The sequence below is a fragment of the Dreissena polymorpha genome, chromosome 5, assembly GCF_020536995.1.
Source record: "Dreissena polymorpha isolate Duluth1 chromosome 5, UMN_Dpol_1.0, whole genome shotgun sequence".
NCBI lineage: Eukaryota > Metazoa > Mollusca > Bivalvia > Myida > Dreissenidae > Dreissena > Dreissena polymorpha.
The window spans coordinates 73936586-73960837 of record NC_068359.1 but is presented as its reverse complement, the minus strand read 5'-3'; the positions used below and the strand labels follow the sequence as shown (position 1 = coordinate 73960837).

The 24252-nt window shown below is 35.5% G+C and overlaps 2 protein-coding genes across 2 annotated transcripts; one reads left to right on the top strand and one right to left on the bottom strand.

Annotated features, from left to right (window-relative positions):
- Positions 1-1540: 1540 nt before the first annotated feature.
- LOC127881896 (ATPase inhibitor, mitochondrial-like) lies at positions 1541-9368 on the bottom strand. Its single transcript, XM_052430096.1, has 5 exons — positions 9189-9368; positions 5549-5591; positions 4302-4391; positions 3694-3774; positions 1541-2111 (listed from the first exon to the last, which is right to left on the bottom strand). Exons 1-5 carry the CDS (start codon positions 9236-9238, stop codon positions 2046-2048), a joined length of 330 nt encoding a protein of 109 aa, XP_052286056.1. The 5' UTR covers positions 9239-9368; the 3' UTR covers positions 1541-2045.
- LOC127881894 (serine/threonine-protein phosphatase 6 regulatory ankyrin repeat subunit C-like) lies at positions 9329-22401 on the top strand. The gene is made up of 4 exons (XM_052430094.1): positions 9329-9467; positions 14945-15124; positions 16897-17805; positions 20479-22401. The coding sequence occupies exons 2-4, from the start codon at positions 15034-15036 to the stop codon at positions 20772-20774; spliced, it is 1296 nt and encodes a 431-aa protein (XP_052286054.1). The 5' UTR covers positions 9329-9467; positions 14945-15033; the 3' UTR covers positions 20775-22401.
- Positions 22402-24252: the final 1851 nt, after the last annotated feature.

Genomic DNA, 24252 nt, shown 5'->3' with positions numbered 1-24252 from the left:
ACAAGTGATTTTAAACAGTAATATAAAACACTGGTATTCTCATAGTGACGATCAAGATGGCGACGTCCGTGCCGAAACAGGTATGTTTTGCCGTTGAATACTCTGTTTCTTTTGTTTAATTTTTATATTCTGTTCAATCTTCAGCCATATCAGATAGAACGTGATAAGCGTTTATTTCCTATTAATATTCGTTTATATCTCAACTTAACTCGCTTCGAACTTTCTTAGCGCGAGCACTGATGTTATGAATCGAGTTTGTTAAATCACCAGCAAAAATAGCAATTTGAATCCGTTTTATTTTAAAGTAAACAAATCTATCAAACTAAAATAAACGGATAACATCATTTTTTTTACATATTCATATGGTCGTGTTCATTTTTAACTAAAGTTTTACATATTGATTTTTTGGCGTACACAAGGTCCGACAGATTCGGAAATATTATCGGGCCGCAGTAAATTTTATCCGATATGTCAAAGGTCCCACGTCTTTCGCGTGTATTTTAATAAGCAGTTGTCTAAACCAGTTTGGTAAGCCAACATAATTAAGCAGGGATATTCACTACTATGCTTGTATTTATGGAATTTTTCATTTATTACAAACCTTTACCTTTTGTCAGTAAATCGATATATTCAGGTTTCTTAATGCAGTGACCAAGAGTTGAAGGTGTCAATTGTCCAATAGGTAGTGCATTAACAAAGCTTCCTATGCCGTTGTATTCCACGAAGAAAGTTCAAACGTGCAAAATTATGACGAATTCGGTATCAATCCATGCAAAAAAGCATGAAGGTCCTGTTATGTTTGGAGCAAGTATAGGACGAATCATTTAATTAAATAGTAATTAAACCGGAAAATATGAAACTGTATAAAATATGGGGCACGTACTGTGTTTCTACATTCCTTAAAGGCTATTTTAAAAGATCGATGGATTTTTGTTGGATTATTATTTTACGCAAAATAAGATGCAAGTACATGAAAATATAGTGGAAAATACATGTATCACTACATAATTTGCAATACAGCCGACATTTCGAGACAAAACATATCCTGCTTGCTTAACACTATAGTGTATACTTAAAAATTCTTTCTTAACACGTTATTTTAAACCTCCATGTAACTTTGTTTTTAGCTTTTGTGGCGGAAGCTGATTCAATTAAATAGATCTTAAAGTACTTGGAAAATATTCAAATAAGTATACATATTTATTCGTGTGTTTTGTAAACCTTGTAATACAAAACTTAAAAAACTTTGATGTCCTAAATATCTAATGCTAAATAGCCTATACTTTGTATTTAAATGCAAATGAAAAAAATATCAAAAGAGTACATAGAACATTTGAAAAAAAATTGAGCAATATTTTCAACTTACAGTTTATAATTATTATTACTTAAAACGATATCACAAACTTAATAATGAATCATTTTTGTTTCCAAAAAAGACACATTTTTATATATAAATATTTCATCTTTACTGTGTCTTGAAATCAATTCACTATTCCCTTATTAAAATCCCTTTGCATATTGAAATGATGACAAACAACAGTTAACTAGAAAACATCACTTTTTAATAGCAATTCAAACACTTTAACAGTATGTAACATAGCTATTATACTGCAAACCTTGGTCAGACAATGCCCACAATGATCTTTTATAAACATACCACACAATAATTATCAATAATTATGCTCGAAATGTACACATTTAATGTGTCTGTCATTCACGTTTCATACCAAACTTTAACAAGAGCATATTCACTTTACTGAATCTGTTAGATATGCTTTTTAACAATACCACTTCTATATATTTATTTAACCACATTTCACACCTATTTATTTATAAAGTCAGTTGCAAAAGGCAATTTTATAACTATTGGTACACAGAAATTGTATCAGGGATTTAAACAAATAAGCACTTTGTAATATGGCGTCTATTATTGTTTCCTTTGAAACGGATGTACTCCCTATATAAATACCAGTATAATTTTGAAAACTTAGAACAGAAAACATTCATCAGCACTTATCGATGCCCAGTGTCACTGAGTAAGTAATTTAATCCGAGTCACCATCCAATTTGTCTAATTTCTTGACCTGTTCCTTGTGTCTAGCCAGAGAAGCCTGCAAAGATACAAAAGAAACACGCATTTCAAACACATTTACAAGTTCACACAATGAAAGAGGGGCTGGAACGGATTATTAAGCAGTTCAAACCAGAAATGGTCACAGTACAAACACCCCCCCCCCTCCTCAATGCCAGACATACCATAGTAACATGTAACAGGTTGTAAGAATAAAAAATTGGCATGGCCAGTTTAGAGCCAAAGTACATTATTTGAACAGAGTTTGTAGAGAACCACAATTGTCAATATAATATTACATGCCAAATATCAAAACAGTGGGCTTTCTTATTTCTGATGAAACAAGTTTTTTTAATTAATTTGCAATACAAGTTTATATAAACTAGTTCCCGAAGGTGTGGATAGTCTTGAAACAAGGGCCAAGGACGTTGTTATTTCAAAGATGTATATTTGCGCTAATAAAAGTTTTAAGCATCAATTATGTTTCAGAAATTCAAGTTTAAAAGGTGACAGAACTTTTGTAATTTTTAATTTCAGACCATACAGTGTCGGAGAATCAAGTCTAAGGAAAGACAGACTGACGGGCAGACAGAATGAAAGGCAGACTGAATGACGGGCAGACAGAATTCTATTGTCATTCCAGTATTACCCCCTTATTCTTAACAGGGGACATGATAAAAGTAAATACTCATAATAATGACCAATTTAGTTTAGACAGATTATACATTGTTTAAGGAAAAAGAAGCGGCGTAACATTTTGATATATCATCACTTGAATTTGCTGCAAAATTTGTTACCAGCACATCATAAAGATTGAAAATATATGTGAATGAAAAATGATAGAACTTAAGACCACATAAACAAGAGCTGTAAGAGGACAGCGCCCTCAACTATTCTTTTTTTTGGGGGGGGGGGGGGGTATTCTGGGATGGGGAATGGGGGATGGTTTGGGTGGAGTGCATTGTGGTATGTCAGGTAAGTGTTGTTTTGTCAAAGTTTGAATCAAATGTGATCATAAATAAAGAAGTTATGGCAATTTAAGCAAAATGTTCAATTATCTAAGTATAAAAGGGGCCATAATTCTGTCAAAATGCTTGATGCAGTTGTCTGCTCTTGTTTATAGACTCGGATCATGTTGGTAAAGAAGTATGCAAAATATGAAAGCAATATGTCAAAGGACATAGAAAATATTTGAGGTGGTACGCAAACTTTAACATAGATATATCAATAACATGCATATTCTAAGTATAACAGGGGCAATAATTCTGTCAAAATGCTTAATACAGTTGTCTGCTCTTGTTTATAGCTTGGGGTCATGTTGGTCAAGAAGTATGCAAAATATAAAAGCAATATGTCAAAGGACATAGGATATATTTGGGGTAGTACGCAAACTTTTGCACGCTAACAGGAACGCTAACGCCGACTTCGGGGTGAGTAGGATAGCTCCACTATATATATTTCATATATAATAGTCGAGCTAAAAATATTAGAAGTTTAAATGTATACATGTACAAGTTTAAATGTATACATGTACAAGTTTAAATGTATACATGTACAAGTTTAAATGTATACATGTACAAGTTTAAATGTATACATGTACAAGTTTAAATGTATACATGTACCTCAAGTCGCCTGATTTCCTCTTCGTGGAATTTCTTCTGTTCATTCATATTCTTTTGAAACTCTTTCAGCTGTTGGTCTCCCTGCATAAATAGGTAGTTTCTTTAGTTTTATACAATTGGTTGATACTTTTAAATAGAAGTTTTTTGCAACATCGCTAGTTTTATAGGAAATCATTTCTTTCCAGTTTCACCAGGACCTTGCTATTTCAAATAGCAAAATCAAATCCCTTGATTAGCATAATGTTCCCTCAACTGTGAATGTGTATGTTTTGAATGAAATGAACTGTAATTGTTCAATTTTTTATAGATATTATATTATATCCGATATTTGTCAGGCAGATTAGTCGAAGTGTACTATTCGTGAATTTTAATTAACAACAAGTTTATTTATATTCTGAGCTTGTATTGGCATATGCATCATTTAATTTGGTGTTTACATAAGAAAATAAGAGCCATGCACATAATTAATAAACTATACAATAGGGTTACATAAGAGGTTCAGCAACCAATTGGTGATTTATGTAAATGTATTATAAAGATCTGCGAGTGTACAAAACAGTATCTTTAGTGACAATGATGATTGTCTCGGCAACTTATTGGTGACTTACCAGTTTATGAAAGTATTCCTCCTCTCTCCCCGCCTCAATCTTCCCAAATGCACCACCAGCATCTCTAATTGAGCCGCCAGAACCACCACCCTACAATCACAAACATTAATGGGCCAACAAGACATTAAGTGAGCATTATAAAAAATATGTACGTGTATTTTATCTGCGAATCATAATATGCAATGTATCACTAGAAACATTTGAGTGAATCATAATATGTCCAGGCATTCTGACATCAATTACTTTTTGTATACATGTACCAACTTGTTTTTAATAAAATAACTTTGATTACACACTATATACATTTTTTTCAATTTTGTCCCAGTCTCAAAAAGTGTATATTTTTCTCAAACGATTACCTTAAATAAACATTTAAAGGTTTCCTTTAAATTTCATTTAAAAATTGCACAATTCATTCCTGTCAAGCTGTCAGAGTAAAAGCTTAGCAAATATAATGTAAAACAAGAAATGTGTTTGTCAGAAACACTATGTCCCCTTCTGCGCCACTTTGATTATTTTTTTTTCCTTTGACCTTGAAGGATGACCTTGACCTTTACCACTCGAAATGTGTGGCATGTGTTTGTCAGAAACACTATGTCCCCTTCTGCGCCGCTTTGAATTTTATTTTTTTTACCTTTGACCTTGAAGGATGACCTTGACCTTTCACCACTCAAAATGTGCGGCTCCATGAGATACACAGGCATGCCAAATATCAAGTTGCTATCTTCAATATTGCAAAAGTATTCATAAAATGAGCAATTTTGGCTACATATATTTGACCTCTGACCTTGAGGGATGACCTTGACCTTTTACCACTCAAAATGTGCAGCTCCGTGAGATATTCATGCATACCAAATATCAAGTTGCTATCTTGAATATTGAAAAAGTTATTGCAAATGTTAAAGTTGGAGCAAACAGACCAACAAACCAACAGACAGACAGGGCAAAAACAATATGTCCCCCACTATAGTGGGTGGGGGACATAAAAAGCCTTTTATTCAAAATTGTATAGTTTTTTCCAGCACAGAAACACACACAACACATGTAACAAATTTTTGGAAAAACAACACAATTTTCCCCAATCCAAAGGCCCAGGCCTATCAATTTTTCACTACACGCATTACTTATTGAATAATTCACTGTTTAAACCATAAAGTAATGTTGTTTTTTTAATTTGTGATAGAGACAGAGTAAAAATGTTCAAGACTTGAAATGTGTTGCATTTGCATACTTGTGATTATCCTTACCTTGCCAGCTCCACTTCCCAAGTCTCCTGACATAGCTCTGACACTGTTGAAAAGAATATAAAAATAAAATTACATAAATATTATATAACATTCATGTGAAGCAAGTGAGGAGTCCCAGGCTTGGCGAAATTGGAAAAAATCTGCCGGTCATCCGGACAGGCATTTCAGAAAATGTGCCGGTCCGGAGAAAATTTAGCCGGACAGAAAACAACAACAACAAAACTATGTACATTAACATAAACCCTTTATTTAGCTCAACAAGCCACTGCTAATAAGAGTTTGGTGTTAATCAATTTGTCATGATAGCCTGGACAATCGTCTTCAATTTCCATATCTTCTTCAGTGTCACACATTTTAGCAATCTCGAATATTTCTGTGTGCATGTGGTAGGGAAAACATTATTACATACTACAGATTCACTGTTTTAACAGATATCCACACATCAGGCCTTTGCATGGCCATTTTAGCACCAAAAAAAAATCATAGTAATATACATGTACATTGTTAGATGCTTATGAAATAAAAAATAAAATTATTTTTTTTTTAATTGGAATTTTTTTACGATCTTGGTTTGGGATCGGGACTAATTGCTTTGGAATTTTTACATACACGTTTAGTAGAAAAAACCCTTGATGAAGTAAACATGCATAAACATTCCTTCAAATGGAATAGTTTTACCTCATTTGTGATAGTTACATTATTACAATTCAAGATGCACCAGGTGTTGTTAGGCCTCAGTTACTAAAACAACAAGACAACATAACCTATAAGCGGTGAACAATTCCACACACCAAGTTGCCAACTCATATTTAAGACATGTTAAAACGTAATGCTTGATCATACTGTGAGGGAAATATCAACTTCCACACCCTTAATTTCCGCAGAATGTCTAAACAAATTGAAACAAGAGGTGTGTTTGTCAGAAACACAATGCCCCCTAATGCGCTGCTTTGAAAAAAAAATACCTTTGACCTTTAAGGATTATCTTGACCTTTCACCACTCAAAATGTGCCGCTCCATGAGATACACATGCATGCAAAATATCAAGTTGCTATCATTAAATATTGCAAAAGTTTTGACCAAGGTTAAAGTTTTGGGACACACACAATCAATGACTGACTGACACAGTGACAGACAGACAGACAGGCCAAAAACAATATACCCGCAATCTTTCGATCCGGGGGCATAAAAAGTTGAAACAAGAAACCGTCGGAGACGGGTGATGCTCCTTTAAGTTTTTTTTGACACAATATTGCACTATATATTCAGACAAGGGACAAAATTGTCACAAAACCAGGTTTTCATTGTGAAAAAAAAATCTGATAAAGGGAGAAAACTCAAACTGAACTTTTGAAATGACCAAAAAAAATTAACCCCCTTTGTAATTTTTTTTTTTTTTTTTTTTAAATCTATTTTTAGTCGTGGCGACCTTGACATTGGAGATATTGACGTGATTCTTTCGTGGGACACACCGTCCCATGATGGTGAACAAATGTGCCAAATGATTTTAAAATCTCACAATGAATGACATAGTTATGGCCAGGACAAGCTCATTTATGGCCATCTTTGACCTTTGAACTCAAAGTGTGACCTTGACCTTGGAGATATCGACGTAATTATTTCGCGCGACACACCGTCCAATGATGGTGAACAAATGTGCCAAATGATTTTAAAATCTGACGATGAACGACATAGTTATGGCTCGGACAAGCTCATTTATGGCCATTTTTGACCTTTGAACTCAAAGTGTGACCTTGACCTTGGAAATATCGACGTAATTATTTCGCGCGACACACCGTCCAATGATGGTGAACAAATGTGCCCAATGATTTTAAAATCTGACAATGAACGACATAGTTATGGCCCGGACAAGCTTATTCCGCCAGCCCGCCAGCCAGCCAGCCCGCCCGCATTCGCCAATCTAATAACCAGTTTTTTCCTTCGGAAAACCTGGTTAATAAAAGGAAACCTCTTGAGGGCACAGTAATTGGGGGGACAAGAATATTTTTATAAAATTTCAAAGGGGCCATAACTCTGTGAAATATCATCTGACCAGAACCCGCTTATAATATGCACATCTTCTCTTGGTAGTGAAGCTTCCCATAAAGTTTCATTGAATTCCGGTCATAAGTTGCTGAGAAATAGCCTGGACAAAAATTGTGCACGGACGGACACACGGACGGAAGGACGAAGCGGCGACTGTATGCTCTCCCCAAAATTTTTTGGGGGAGCAGAAAAATTATATAAAAAAAAATACAATGATAGTTGACCTTTGACCTTGTAGGATGACCTTGACTTTTTACCACGCAAAACGTGCAGCTCCATGAGATACAATTAACATAACAATATTTTTTTTATCAAATGCCATTAACCCTATGCATTTACACATTAAAAACATAACAAGGCACATAGATTGGACACTTTATTAATTAATAGTAATATTAAGATCAGCACGCACTGTCTGTTCATTACAACAAATTGTCAAACATTAAACTTAAACATGCAAAAACTAAGTAAGAAACACAACACAAAAATTTACTTTTCAGACCTATAATATTAAAATAATACAAAAATGTTATGAACCCTTCTGATGGTGTTCCATTTTAAGATTAACATAAGATTTATGATTAACAGTTTCAAGCACCTTGAGGTAATCAGTCTTGTCAGTATTTTATTTTCTTCTCTTCCTCTTTTCACAAAACAACTGCAAACTTCTTGACGCTGCAAATTCCTCCACATCTGGGCCATCTTTTTTTATTCGCATTGGCATCTTCACTGGTTTTTCTTGCCATCTCAGAGCAATATGATAGTAATAACGAACATGTAAGTTTGCCCCCGTCAAATTAATGTGCAAACTATTAAGGTTGCATGTGCTTTCTAACTCCCGATATGTATTGGGTCTAACTCAGATTATGAACTGTTAGCTCCACCCATTCTAACATTTCACCCTGTTGTTTGTAATGTTAACAAATATCACCATTATGAGGTCTCCACTGGCTTGCTTTCTTTAATGTATTCAAGTTTTATTGTACAGTTCAAATTTTCCACAAAACATTTATTCTTTTCACATTTAATAAATTGTAGTATTCGTGGTAAAAAAACCTACACACTGAATGCATGGCAGCCTTACAAGATTCTTGTTTTTAATGTAAAAAAATATCACCAGAAATGGCCAAATGAATGAGGTCTCCGCTGGTTAGCTGTCTTTAATTAAATTCACGTTTTATCATTTATGGTAGTGTTCAAATGTATATATTTATAAATTCAAAGAATTTATTTACAAACTGCAAAAAAATGCCAAAATTTGTGAACAAATCATTTTAAAATTTACCAGATTGGCCAGTAACCAACAGAACACAACATACCAAATGAAATAAAATTAACGGCACACCACGAGTTCACTCTATAAATATTCAATCGCGTTGTTAACAATTTTGGGTATTCTTTTTCTTTGTCAATAAAACGTAAACATACGCAATAATGCGTAGTATTTCCTATTGAGTTGACCTTCACTTTCCCCACCCACACATATATTTCTAACGTAAACAACGCAGTTCCCCAAGAAAAAATGATGACATTTTCTACAGAAAGCTCCGTTAATGTTTAAAATAAACGTTTGACATTTAAAGCATATACCCACCTTATCAATCTTAACGGTTGAATTATTTTCCTAGTCAAAGTTAATGCCATGTTTATTTCGAAACTTTTTCTTGAAACGCTACCGGAAGTATAGAAAATACAGTGTTCACCGGAGAAATTCCAGCATCCGGTCAAAGTTGCAGGAATTTTTAGTAACTTTCGAAAGTTTAAGATTTACACATAAGGATATAGCCTCGAGCAGATCTTCAAAATAATTTTATATTTCACCCAAAACATATTCAGTGCCATTTAAAAGGCACCGTAAGACCAATAGAATAAAGTAAGTTTCATGGGTTACATTCTTTTAATTTATAGCCTAAATATCACTTAATCAAAACAGAAATTCTAAAAAAAATGAAAGGGCATTTCTAAAAAGATTTAAATTTAAGTATCATTAAGAAATCTAATATAATATGATAAAAAATTGTTCTTCTTCTGTCATTGAACACTGACATGAATGTGTTACCAGTTTCTCTAGTTTAAAAGGGCATTTTAAGTTCATGCAATGTACAAACTTTATAGACAAGCTTTCACACCAGTATTGCTGTTGTCTCTCTGCTGCAGTTAATCATAGCTGTTTTACTGATAAAATACCTATATACGGTGGTGATTTAAGCCTAACACATACATGCCATACGTCCCGGATTGTCCGGGACAGTCCCGGAAATGAAGAACTTGCCCCGCTGTCCCGGAAATCCGTCCAATGTCCCGGAATTTACAAAATCCATATATACATGTACCTTATCTTAGGCTTAACTGCACCTCGAATCTGTGTAATATCTGCAGCGTCTCCATGACAATGCCTACCCGAATAGGCAGACTACGCTACGTGTCAAAATCGATCAATTAACAGGGGTCCTGTTATCATATCGATTGTCTCACGTTCGCGGTCAAACCGAAAAGGCGGCATTGTTTAATGTGGTTGTTAATTGACTTTAATCTACTACGTCATTATTTCCCGCTGCGTAAGGGCAAAGGATAGTTGTTCACACATCTGAAGTCCAACATCGCTGATTAAAAAATTAAAAGCAGTTTATGCTCGCACGTTTAACCGACAAAGAAGTTGAGTAAAAAAGTAAGCATATAAAAACGTCATCCTGTCCGGGTTTTAAGTTGACGATCTACCGGTACTGTTTTGTTGTATTTGTTTTAATGTGATTGGTTGTATGCATTGTGAATTGATTTGAGTTGACGATCTAACGGTACTGTATTGTTGTATTTTTTATATATATAAATGTTATAAATGAATAAAGGCGTATCAACAGCTACGCGTTACACACCGGTCTTAATAACAATAACGCAGTGACGTCACCATCTATGTTCAGAACGCTTACACTGAAAACACGTGGCTTGTATCTAGTAACGGAAGTAGTAATGTTTAATTTGACGTTAATAGATCAAGTGTATTTCGGATAGGCTTTCGAACTTTTGCAATTAACGATGCGAAACAAAAAAAAACGTACCAAAAAATGCATATGTCTATAAATATCGCAACATTTTATACATGTCCCGGAAAATCGGCATAAGTCCCGGACAATTTAACTCAATGTCCCGGAATTGGTCTGAAAAATTATGGCATGTATGCCTAACATTATTGCTTGGCTCCTAGTTCTTCTTGAATTCTCTGAGCTTTTATGAGTACATACATACAGCTCATACCCAGAGGGTCAATAGCTGGGAGTTGGATTATTGCAACTAGCTTGGCTCCCTGGGTTTAGATTCAAGCTAACTGGGGAAGACCCCGAGTTTATATAAGGTATAATCTTAGTTCTTCTATTTAGCATAATTTAAAATGTGGCTTTTTATATTGTGTTTCTTTGTGATATATTAAGTCTAGTCAGTACTATAATAGTGGCAATAATCCAACTCCCAGCCAGGGTTTTTTTTCCACTTTTTGGGAAGATAGCCCATGGCTTTGGAATTGGGAATTTTATCGGTATTTTCATGAAATTGGGAAAATAAATTCATTAGCCTTTTTTTCCACACGAAAAGTCCACTGATTAGGGAAATACTAAATTTGATTTAACTCTTTATAATCATTCAAATTAAAAGAAAAAAAATCATATAATACTTTGTTAGATGTAATTGAATTAAAATTAAGATAAAATACACATAAGACTTCTTTCTAAAAAAAAAAAAAAAAAATTTTTTTTTTTTTGAAAATTGGGAATTTTTTGCCACATTTTGGGAAAAAAGTATACTTTTTGGGATTGGGAACATAGCCAAATTTCGGCTATAAAATCGGGCCAAAAAAAACCCTGCCAGCTATTTCGACCCTCTGGGTCGCTGGGTTGTACATATATGGACCCATTATGCTCACAGCATTCAAGAAGAACAAGTACTATAAAACCTGTTTGCTGAAGTTCCTTTTGCTAGGAATATTTCAGTTTTTATGCCCCAGGAAGGGTGGCATATAGCAGTTGAACTGTCCATCAGTCCGTCAGTCATTCTGTCCGTCGGTCCGTCTGAAAACTTTAACATTTGCCATAACTTTTGCTATATTGAAGATAGCAACTTGATATTTGGCATGCATGTGTTTCTCATGAAGCTGCACATTTTGATTGGTAAAAGATCAAAGTCTATAAGGTCAAAATTAAAAAAATACAATCCAAGGGAAGTAATAAGCTTTAAAAGGGAGATAATTTCTAAACCTGCAAAATGATATATTGAAATTTTATTTCAAAGCAGCGCAATATGGGGCAGGTCGGGCTACTATAACCTCGTGAAGAGGCCAGTAGGACCTGTAAATAAACTCTGAAATACACAGGGGCATTGTGTACAGGTCGGGCTACCGTAACTCGTGAAGAGGCCAGTAGGACCTGTAAATAAACTCTGAAACACACACGGGGCATTGTGTTTCTGACTAACACTTCTGTTGTTGCTTCTTTTTTTCAAATCAGCAATCCAGGGTACTCTAGTAATTGCGATGTTTCAGTAGAACACTAATTTAGTTATTATTTCTATCAGGGGCATAATTTGCAAGAGCATTCAAAAGCACTTGTCCCCGCATTGTAATGATGATTTTAAAAATTAAATGTAATTTTGAAAAAAGATATAAATCATAAGTTTAGAAATGTTAAAACATTTGCATAGAAAGCTCACCTACAATTTGAAAGTGGATCTTTTTACCACAGTGTTACAATGACATTTATTTTCCAAAGGTAATTTTACCCTTTTCATTTAAAAAATCTGGTGGTGCAAGAAAACAAATTTGGGTGCCAACTTTAAGTACTGTTCGAATGGATACCATGCCTGTGTAAAAGTGTAAAAATGCTGTCTCTTTCATTTCCTATTTTATTGTATTACTTATTAATATCTATTTTGATAAATCTTTTTTTCCTAACAACTTTATAAATACTCTGCAATGATTTCTAATTTAAATAAACAATACAACAGTAAAATGAAGCCAAGTCTTTTGAAAATTACACCAATTACATTTACAATGGAGAAGAGTAAAAAGGTTATGCTATTCAATAACTCATCTAAACTTGGTAAGCTTTAGTAATGGTATTGGTCTTACTTGAAATTCTTTTGATGTTAAAGCCAAGTTGGCGCCAATTTCTAGGGTGGGAGTGGCAATAAGCCTTTAACACTATCACAAATTGCCATTGATAAAGGAATACCACTGTACCTTAAAAATGCAATCACTGTCAATAATTATTAGCATTATAAAAGAACGGTTCTTTTGATGAACTTCATTTTAAATTGAAGTTTTATTTTCTAAAATCTAAATTGGAAAATATGGTTACAGTGAAAAAACTTTGATCATTTACATGGCTTGTCACATACAGTTTATAGTATTATGAATTGTTTATCTATTCTATTAAGCATACATCTCCTACATGCCTTGAATTGCCCTCATTAAGTTGTTAACAATTGTTTTATTTGTAGGGATTCTGGATTTATTGGAATTTTTCTTCCATTCAAGGAACCGCGGATATATTGCTTTTCACACCATCTTTCATCTGTTGCATGGTTGGTCAGTAGGCCATTTTATTAATGATATTTAGCGAATATGTTGACTTACGTTCATACAAATTGGTATGATAACAGGAATAATTTTAGGTCTGCGTCCTGTACGCATAGAAATCGCACGGGACGCAAACATTTGCTTGATATGCATCCCGCTGACGCACAATCCTGAAGTGTATAAATTATGATACTGAAAAATATTTCACCAACAGACAAAAAAAAATTAAGACCAAAAAACTTGCAAATTGACCAAAAATGGCCGCCAGTTTACTATTGCGCAAACAATAATCCGGGTTTTTGGAAAGCTTTATTTTGTATTCAACAATAGGAGGCGTCATTATTGTATAGACCATGGGTTGCATAGCCCTATATTTTTCTGACAATGTTGTAATTTTCTAGCAACTAATTAACAGTCCGCATGCATTTCATGTAAAACATACGAAAATAAGAAATCATGTAATTCTTCCTTGGGTATGCATGGGCTTTTAATGTAATGATGAATAAAAACTCATAGTGCTTTGTTTTAAAGTGGACACTTTTTATGTTAATTACGCTGCATCTTAATGGCTACAGTTGTTTAGATATGTCAGTATTGACGTAAAACTGCTCATCTATTATAATGGTCAAGTGGGGTTATTGTTTGTCGCACTACACATGCGTGAATGTGATGTGCAATGGCCTGTTTAAGTCTTAAATTGTAAATAATCTAGTCATAAAACTGTTGGGTTGCCTTTTAAAGTTTCCTGTTTAATTGCGACTAGATAGCCATGTGATGTCAGATGTCATTAAAATGTTGAAATACCCTGATCGGCCAGGGATCAAGCAACTGGGCGATTTGGGCGATTATATCGCTGTGGCTTCCCTTTAATCATCCACTGTTTGTCTTCTGCTCATACATGTAGATGGGACCCATACTTGTTCTCTGGGACCCATAGATTTAAAACCTATGAGTCCCTGGGACTCATACTTTTGATTTCTAAAATTATCACTGATAATTAGTTTGGATTAAAGGAAGACACATATCGATTTTGAGGTCAACAGGTTAAAGGTTAAGGTCATGAGGCTTGTAATAGGATATGTTGACCATTTCACCTCTGCACAATACATGAATATGGAGAACACTTTGACCTTCGATTATGCACATTGGTATTATGGCAGCTACCTAGGAGGAAAACAAGATGCCTATTGATTTTGATATCGACAGTTCAAATTTCAAGGTCACAACAATTGTAACATAAAATGTTGACCATTTTGTTTCCACATGATATCAAGAGGACAAAATCAACCTACCATTATTCAAAATGGTATAATTATTTCTTGGGCTGAAAGGAAGCTGCCTACCGGTATTGATTTTCAGGTCAATATTATAATAAAAGGGCTGGTAACATGAAAACAGTGTCCACACAATATCTAGGGTGTATGCTTTAACATCGGATCACATCCTTTATTATGCTGCTTAGTCATGAAGGAAAACCCCTATTGATTCGCAGATTAACATGTCAAAGTTCAAGGTCACATACACATGCGCAATAAAAATTTATCTGAATATTTGCACATTGTGACAGTTCAACTGTTGGCTGCATGTAGAGGCATGCATATATTACAAGCATTTCTTGTTACTTATAGTTTATATCATTACAAGCAGAACATACTGCATGTAGAGGTCAATGCTGGTATGTTTCGAGGTAAAGTATTGTTATAACAATATAATGCATGTGATAATAGTATTATTTGATTCTTTTACACACACAAAAGCCAAGTACCTGATGATTGTTTAACTTTCAGGCATTATTGCATAACATCAGTGATTGGAATCCAAAGATGGGAAATTGAAGGCTGCTGTTGCTCAAGCAAACTGAACATCAGCATAAGCCATGAGTATTATTCCGGTTCCACCGCCACCCCCTGCACCCCCCTCTGTGTATTACCTACCTTCAGAACTTCTAGAGGACGATGAATTTGCAGGTTTGTATAATCTGGTTGAACAAGCTAATTATACCCTGTGTGGAAAACAAGCTCTTTTCAGTTGGCTTACATGGGCTTTGCCTTAGAGATGTATTCCCTTTTCAGCTGGCTTAGATGGGCTTTGCCTTACAGTTGTATTACATCAATACACTCATGTTCTAATGATTATTTTTTCAAACATATAAGATGGATCACAAATAGAAGCAAATAAGCACATAGAGTTTTGCACACACCAACACCTAATAAAAAACATGTGTTTTGTAAATGGTAATCATATGCTTTTCTACGGTACAATTAGTGGTTTTTATTAGCCGGATTTTTTTCGAAAAAATCTCGGCTTATAGATTGATGTTGTCGGGCGGGCGGGCGGGGTGGCGGGGTGGCGGGGTGGCGGGGTGGCGGGGTGGCGGGGTGGCGGCGTGCTCGAAAATGTTAAAGTTCTTATTTCATGGTATAACTTTGGTATGCTTGGACCTAGAGTCTTCAAACTTGACATGAAGGTTGGCCAGGATTAACAGATGACCACTGGTCATTTCAAGGTCATTCATTTGAAGGTCAAGGTCACTGTGACCTTCAATATAAAAAATGTTAAAGTTGTTATAACTTTGGTATGCTTGGACCTAGAGTCTTGAAACTTGACAAGAAGGTTGGCCATAACTAGTTAGTAACCACTGGTCATTTCAAGGTCATTCATTTGAAGGTCAAGGTCACTGTGACCTTGAATGTAAAAATGTTAAAGTTCTTATTTCATGGTATAACTTTGGTATGCTTGGACCTAGAGTCTTCAAACTTGACATGAAGGTTGGCCAGGATTAACAGATGACCACTGGTCATTTCAAGGTCATTCATTTGAAGGTGAAGGTCACTGTGACCTTCAATATAAAAATGTTAAAGTTGTTATAACTTTGGTATGCTTGGACCTAGAGTCTTGAAACTTGACATGAAGGTTGGCCAGAACTAGTAAGTAACCACTGGACATTTCAAGGTCATTCATTTGAAGGTCAAGGTCACTGTGACCTTGAATGTAAAAATGTTAAAGTTGTTATAACTTTGGTATGCTTGGACCTAGAGTCTTGAAACTTGACATGAAGGTTGGCCAGAACTAGTAAGTAACCACTGGACATTTCAAGGTCATTCATTTGAAGGTCAAGGTCACTGTGACCTTGAATGTAAAAATGTTAAAGTTCTTATTTCATGTTATAACTTTGGTATGCTTGTACCTAGAGTCTTCAAACTTGAAATAAAGATTGGCCAGTACTAGATGACCACTGGTCATTTCAATGTCATTCATTTGAAGGTCAAGGTCACTGTGACCTTAAATGTTAAAATGTTAAAATTGTTATAACTTTGGTATGCTTGGACATAGAGTCTTCAAACTTGACATGAAGGTTTGCAAGCACACTTAGATGACCACTGGTCATTTCAAGGTCATTCATTCTAAGGTCAAGGTTTGCTCATGCCTTGAAAAGTACTTACATTTCATTTTGACCTTTGAACAATATTTCAGTAATTTAAGTATTGCATTGACAAAAACAAGAAAGGTACTTTCCTGTCATTTAAATCAAAAATCCGGCTTCAATGCGGTCATCTCCGACCGCGGAACTCTTGTTCAAATTCAAAATCAAATGTATTTTTTAATTGGCCATGCTACAACACCAACACTGTTATTGTAACACACGAAAAAACAAACATTTTGAGCACATGGCTTTATACACCAGCATTTCTTGACTGACAAGTCACAATCATTGCAATTAATGTTATTTCCATTGTAGAAAAACGTCAACAGAAGGAGCTTCAGTTTCACCTAGTATCTGCAATAGAGAGAGGGAATGTAGAACTGTTACAAGAGCTTATTGCAAAGGGAGTTAACACCAATTGCACTCTCGTTATAGATAAAACGCCACTGTCTCTTGCCTTAGATAACATACCAGTCAACGAAAATATAGTGCAGCTGTTAGTTGATGCGGATGGAACAGATATTAATCTCGCAGATAGAAGTCCCTTGAGGCTTAAACCCTTGCACATGGCAGCTGCAAGGGGTAGTTTAACATTGATTAAAATAATTTCTGATGGCTCAAAACGTGATGATTGCAACATCGATGTGAAGGACAGTGGTCTAGCAACGCCGTTACATCATGCTGCCTGGTTTGGTCATGCAGAAATAGTAAAGCACCTGCTTCTGCGAGGATGCGATGTTAATTCAAAGGACGACTGTGGAAGAACTGCTCTGCATAGAGCCTGTGAAAAGCAGTCATTGGAGGTGGCCAATGCTTTGCTGAACAACGGTGCTTATATAAATGCTACAGACAATTTTGGATGGTCTCCCTTGTTTGACAGTGTATTTTTCTTGAAAACTGATGTAGTGGAATACCTCTTGAAGCTTGGTGCATCTCCAGACTTGAAGGACGTCTATGGAAAGAGCCTTCTTGATCTGGCCTGCTACAACAATGTGTCGTCTGTTCATTCTGACAAGCAGCCTGAGCGAGTTGTACTGGCCACTTCCTTTTATTCGTATGCAAGGAAGCGAGGCATTCCGTCTCAAGAACTGCAGATGCTGATATTTTTGCTGGACCATCGCGTTAATGATGACGATACTTTCAAATGTGTCAAGTTGTTGTTGAATGCTGGTTTGGACCCAAAACTGTTCCCTGTGGATGGTTTCAAAACGGAATCACTGACAGGTAAAGTTGGTAGAATCAACATGTTATTTAATAATTGTTATCTCTGATTATCTGCAGTACCACGCTGTAACAAACCCCCTTAGGTTGTATAAGAACTTTGTGTTCATGTATCTATCATATACATGTACTAGTACATAAAATTATCTTGTACCTTAACCCTTTCCCACTCAGAAGCAAAGTGAAAATGGCTATGTGCAAACAGCATAAAACCAGAACAGCCTGCGAATAACTGTCTGTTCAGGTTTTATGCTGTTTGCTGCTAATCAGTATCTTAGGGTTGGAAATGAAGCCTTTAAAACTTGAGTCTAGTAAGAAAGGTCTTGAATAAATTTAAGTTTCTTAGGGACTACAATTGCGTAAAAATATATCTAAGTGGTAAAGGGTTTATTGTATTTTGTTAAGCAGCATCATTTCTATATTTCGTATTTTTATGCCCCCCTTCGAAGAAGAGGGGGTATATTGCTTTGCTCATGTCGGTCGGTCTGTCGGTCAGTCTGTCAGTCCGTCCACCAGGTGGTTGTCAGACGATAACTCAAGAACGCTTGGGCCTAGGATCATGAAACTTCATAGGTACATTGATCATGATTTGCAGATAACCCCTATTGATTTTGAGGTCACTAGGTCAAAGGTCAAGGTCACGGTGACCCGAAATAGTAAAATGGTTTTTGAATGATAACTCAAGAACGCATACGCCTAGGATCATGAAACTTCATGGGTAGATTGATCATGACTCGCAGATGACCCCTATTGATTTTGAGGTCACTAGGTCAAAGGTCAAGGTCACGGTGACCCGAAATAGTAAAATGGTTTCCAGATGATAACTCAAGAATGCATACGCCTAGAATCATGAAACTTCATGGGTAGATTGATCATGACTCGCAGATGACCCCTATTGATTTTGAGGTCACAAGGTCAAAGGTCAAGGTCACGGTGACCCGAAATAGTAAAATGATTTTCGGATGATAACTCAAGAACGCTTTTGCCTAGGATCATGGCACTTCATAGGTACATTGATCGTGACTCACAGATGATCCCTATTGATTTTCAGGTCACTAGGTCAAAGGTCAAGGTCACAGTGACAAAAAACGTATTCACACTAGAAATGGCGCGGCAGAGGCCGACGCGTATCCCCACGCCGAATGTTTGACCTAGGTGTGCCCCAGGGTTGGTAATGGGGCCATGCATAGCTGAGATTGACCATATTGTCATAAGAGAAGTTCATCATCAATTAGAAGTGAATTGGTGTAGAAATGAAGAAGTTATAGTAAAAGGCAATTTTGGGTGGGTGTGGTCTATGTGGGCGGGGCCCCAGGGTTGGTAATGGGGCCATGCATAGTTGAGATTGACCGTATTGTCATAAGAGAGGTTCAGTATCAATTTGAAGTGAATCGGTGTAGAAATGAAGAAATTATAGTAAAAGGCAATTTTGGGTGGGTGTGGTCTATGTGGGCGAGGCGCTCCAGGGTTGGTAATGGGGCCATGCATAGTTGAGATTGACTGTATTGTCATAAGAGAAGTTCAATATCAATTTGAAGTGAATCGGTGTAGAAATGAAGAAATTATAGTAAAGGCAATTTTGGGTGGGTGTGGTCTATGTAGGCGGGGCCCCAGGGTTGGTTATGGGGCCATGCATAGTTGAGATTGACCCTAATGTCATAAGAGAAGTTCAGTATCAATTTGAAGTGAATCCGTGTAGAAATGAAAAAATTATAGTAAATGGAATTTTTTTGGTGGGTGTGGCCTATGTGGGCGGGCGCCCTAGGGTTGGGATTGGGGCCATGCATAGTTGAGATTGACCCTAATGTCATAACAAAAGTTCAGTATCAATTTGAAGTGAATCGGTGTAGAAATGAAAAAATTATAGTAAATGGAAATTTTTGGTGGGTGTGGCCTATGTGGGCGGGGCGCCCCAGGGTTGGGAATGGGGCCATGCATGGTTGAGATTGACCGTATTGTCATAAGAGAGGTCCAGTATCAATTTGAAGTGAATCGGTATAGAAATAAAGAAGTAAATGTAAAATAACCTAAAAAAATGAGTGATAATTTCTGACGCGGCCCCACCCCAACCGCTATAACTTTTGACCCAGGGGTCAGATCAAAATTCCAAATAGTGCAGGGTCGCACATATGCTCATAGCTACCAAGTTTCAAGGTTCTAGTGCTTTTAGTGTAGGAGGAGATAGTGGCCAGGACGGACAGACAGACAGACGGACGGACGGACGGACGGACGGACGGCGGAGATAACCACAATATCCCCACCTTTTTTTCAAAAAGCGTGGGGATAACAATGGCTACAACGGACAGCCCATATGGGGGACATGCATGTTTTTACAAACAGCCCTTGTTTATTAATTGTAAAATATCTTGCTGTATTTTAAAAATTGTTTTGAAATTCTTAGGATTTGTTCCAATCATTTATCCAGCATACCTGATTGCTTATTTCTTTTACAGTCTCTTTTTATGTCTTCTTGTTTAAGCAGAAGCAAAAATCAGAGTTTATTCAATTGAGACTTTGCCTCTGAAGTTTTTGGGTCAGCTAAATTTTATAATGGCACTTCCAGTCTGGTCAAGATTGTACCTTTTATCCTTGGATTCCAAAATCAAAATATTATAACAAATCAACAATAGAAAATATTATAATGTTTAACCTATATAAAGCATGATCTTTTTGTAGCTGCAGCAAAAGTCAGAGTGTATTTAGCACTGGCTGGGGCTTTCCTTTCACCCTTGGATCCCTGGGTACACGAAGGTAGCTCTCAAATCACCTGGCGACACTGGTTTCAGATTGAGGTGCAACAACAGATGAGTTTGAAGCGTAGGTGCCGCTACCACATCCGCTCGTACCTGAGTTGCCATGGTGATGTGGATGACTCAATAAAACAGCTCCCGATTCCCGAGGTTTTGAAAAGGATTTTAAGGCTGGAGGGTGACTTTGAGGCTTTTTTAAGATTTGCTAAAAAATATCAGTAGCTTATTTTATGCAATAATGTAGATATAACGTTTACAATATTGTTATGCCCCGGGTAGGGTGGCATATAGAAGTTGAACTGTCTGTCTGTCTGTCTGTCTGTCTGTCTGTCCGTCCGTCCGTCCGAAAACTTTAACATTGGCCATAACTTTTGCAATATTGAAGATAGCAACTTGATATTTGGCATGCATGTGTATCTCATGAAGCTGCACATTTTGAGTGGTGAAAGGTCAAGGTCATTCTTCAAGATCAAAGGTCAAAAAACAAAATCCAAGGGAAGTAATAAGCTTTAAAGGGAGATAATTTCTATTTTATATCATTTGGCAGGTACAGATCATTTTCACAAGGGAAGTGATATTTTTTAAAAGGATATAATCTGAAACAAATTTTAAGGTCAATGTCATCCTTCACGGTCAAAAGTCAAAATATACTATCCAAGGGAAGTAATAAGCTATAAAAGGGAGATAATTTCTAAACCTGCCAAATGATATATTGAAATTTTATTTTGAAGCGGCTCAATAGGGGGCATTGTGTTTCTGACAAACACATCACTTGTTTATTTTATTTTTTGTAATTCGAGGTTTAGTTTTTTGGTCTTTAAAAAAACTTTGTCACAGATTAGCAAATATTGCAATTTAAAAAGAACTTTTCAGAGTAAAAAAATTACATGTCATATTAAAACAAGCCAAATAGCACTATTGGTTTACATAAATGTTTAAAAGAAAAACTTCAAACAAAATGGCTTTTTTAACACTTTTTAATTGATAGTTTGTCAATGTTGTGAATTTTTAATACACTGTATAATAGTGTTTACATGTAGCTCTAAAGCATTAATGGGCAAGTGATGGCATGTCTTACATTGTATTTTGCACCCAAAAACCCATGGAGTGTATATAATTGTATCCTAGTGAAGGCAAAACATGTTGTTCAATTTTTGTCCTTCTTTCAGCGATAATTGTTTTAGATGTTTTAGATATTTCCAACAGTATAGTCAGTAAATTAAATACATTTTATGACAATTTTTAACATTTTGAAAGTCTATGGGCAAGTCTGGTTTACAATTACAAAATGTAATTTAATTGAAATTTTTTAATTTAAATTAACTTTCCAAAACATAGCTTCAGAATAAGTTTTTAACAGCTAGTCAGTTAATACCTGAGTGCTATCAAGCAATTGTATTCTTGTTTTTTGTGTGTGTAAATCCATTTTAGAACTTTTTAAATGTTTATATTTGTGTTGAAATATTAATATAAAATAAATAAGGGGTCTTCAGCTCATTATTGTGAAATCTACCTGCAGACTTTAATGTTTGCATGCGCTGAAAGAAAAGTTCATACTTCATTCTAGTTTTATATGACTTGTTAGATGATTAATTAAACCTCACTTTTTATCAAATATAAAATACTTAAATAGAAAAATAAAGTTCAGCAAAAAAAGTTAGCCTTGTAAGGAAGTGTATAAAATTATGATTTCATTTCTCAGTTTTGATTCCAACTATTTGTTGTTGTTGTTATTGCTTTGTGACCAGTGCAATATTTTTCATTTCTAATGCATGTATAGGATTGTTTTGTATTTCAATAATCTTTTTGATGTTCTCTATTAGTTATGAGAAATAAAATCTTTAAAGTTTTCAATAATTTGTGATTTCACTTAACCGATCAATTGATAAATTGTTAAATTGTATTCAGTTGTCTTGTGGGGCCTACTTGCGAAAAGTACTATACAGGTGTCAAAATGTTTTCCCCATAAGCACATAAAAATGGCTTTTGCAACCAGCATAAAACCAGAACAGCCTGCAAGTAACTCGCAGTCTGTTCAGGTTTTATGCTGTTTGCTTCTCATCAGTAACTAAGGGTTGGAAATAGAGCCTCTAAAACTTGAATTTAGTAACAAAGGTACTTAATTAAATGTAACTTTCTAAGGGACTGCAAGTGCGTCAAAAACCATCTATGTGTGAAAGGGTTAAAGTATGTCCATGCATGAATTAGTTCCTCCGAGCTTGTCTGAACAGTTGCTTAATCATTCATAGAGCAAGTTTAAAATAATTGTAAATAATGAATAAATTATATAAATCAACAGATATGTTCACCATATTAAGACAGTGTGTCACATGTAAGACGCATGTTCATAGTTCCAAGTCAAAGGTCACACTTAGAGGTCACAGGTGAATTCTGAGAATTTTAGAATGTGTCCAGTCTACAACTTCATTATCCATCTTACGATATAAAAATCACGACAAGTTGTCTCCCTACCACAAAGGTTAAGATCTCGCTTAGAAGTCAAAGGTTAGATCTGAATATTATAAAATGTGTTGTGATTGCAACTTTATTACTCATCTTACTATTTTAAAATATCAATGTTGTCTATCTACAAAAAAGGTCAAGGTCTCACTTTCAGTTTAAGGTCCGATTTGGCAATAACACAGCTGTCTAACGTCATTCATGTATGCAATTTTAAAATAGCTTATCATAAATTTCCATTATAAAGTGACAACATGTCGTCTACCCTACCACTATTGTCCAGGTAACACGGAAAGGTTTAAGGCCAATTGTTGTCCTTAATACAGCTTGTCCACTTAACCATTGTCATTCTTATGTACAATTATAAAAAGACTCACAAACATTCACCATCTGGAGATTTGGCTATAGTGCAGCTTTTCACGACGGTAACATTATCATTATTCATGAAAAATTTCAAATAATTTGCAATAAATGTTATCCATCGTGATATGGCATGTGAGACCCAAGGTCAAGGTCATAACATGCACTTCGAGAGCTGTCAATTATTAGGTTTGCCGATTATGTACATGAATGCAGACCTATTTTTCCACTGTTTAATAATTTCATTCTGACAATGTTGTACAATAACATCACAAATGAATGGGGAAATATATTAATCTAATACAATACGAAAACAAATATAAAAACAAGAGGGCCTGAAAGGCCAAAAGTCGCTCACCTGAGATAATAAGATATAACTGGGACAAATCTTCTGATCAAGTTTCATGAAGATCGGAATATTAATATGGCCCCTATAGTGTTAACAAGGTTTTACTAAAGCCCTATAAGGAAAAATGCCCCGCCCCCTGGCAGCCATGTTTTTCAACCAACCGGCATAATTCTTTAACTCGTTCAAGATATTATCGGAATAATTCTTCTGACCAAGTTTCATGAAGATCGGACAGTAAATGTGGCCTCTAGATTGTAAACAAGATTTTACTATAGCCATATTAGGAAAAATGCCCCGCCCCTTGGAAGCCATGTTTTTCAAGCAAACACAATTATTTTCGAACTCATCCAAGAAATCATTGAGAACAATCTTCGGACCAAATTTCATGAAGATTGGAAAATGAATGTGGCCTCGAGAGTGTTAACAAGGTTTTACTATAGCCATATATAGCCATATAAGGAAAAATTCCCCGCTCCTGATGGCCATGTTTTTAAAGCAACCAAAAGCATTTTCGAACTCATCCAAGATATC

What these genes read in the sequence shown, in the direction of transcription:
- LOC127881896 (XM_052430096.1), bottom strand. Translation starts at nt 9,238, where the DNA reads ATGGCATTAACTTTGACTAGGAAAATAATTCAACCGTTAAGATTGATA. An exon ending in TGGGAAGTGGAGCTGGCAAG is followed by an intron (nt 4,392 to 5,548) that starts GTAAGGATAATC and finishes TTGTGATTGTAG; the next exon opens with GGTGGTGGTTCTGGCGGCTC. An exon ending in AGGAAATCAGGCGACTTGAG is followed by an intron (nt 2,112 to 3,693) that starts GTACATGTATAC and finishes GTATCTTTGCAG; the next exon opens with GCTTCTCTGGCTAGACACAA.
- LOC127881894 (XM_052430094.1), top strand. Translation starts at nt 15,034, where the DNA reads ATGAGTATTATTCCGGTTCCACCGCCACCCCCTGCACCCCCCTCTGTG. An exon ending in AGAGGACGATGAATTTGCAG is followed by an intron (nt 15,125 to 16,896) that starts GTTTGTATAATC and finishes TTTCCATTGTAG; the next exon opens with AAAAACGTCAACAGAAGGAG. An exon ending in CAAAACGGAATCACTGACAG is followed by an intron (nt 17,806 to 20,478) that starts GTAAAGTTGGTA and finishes ATCTTTTTGTAG; the next exon opens with CTGCAGCAAAAGTCAGAGTG.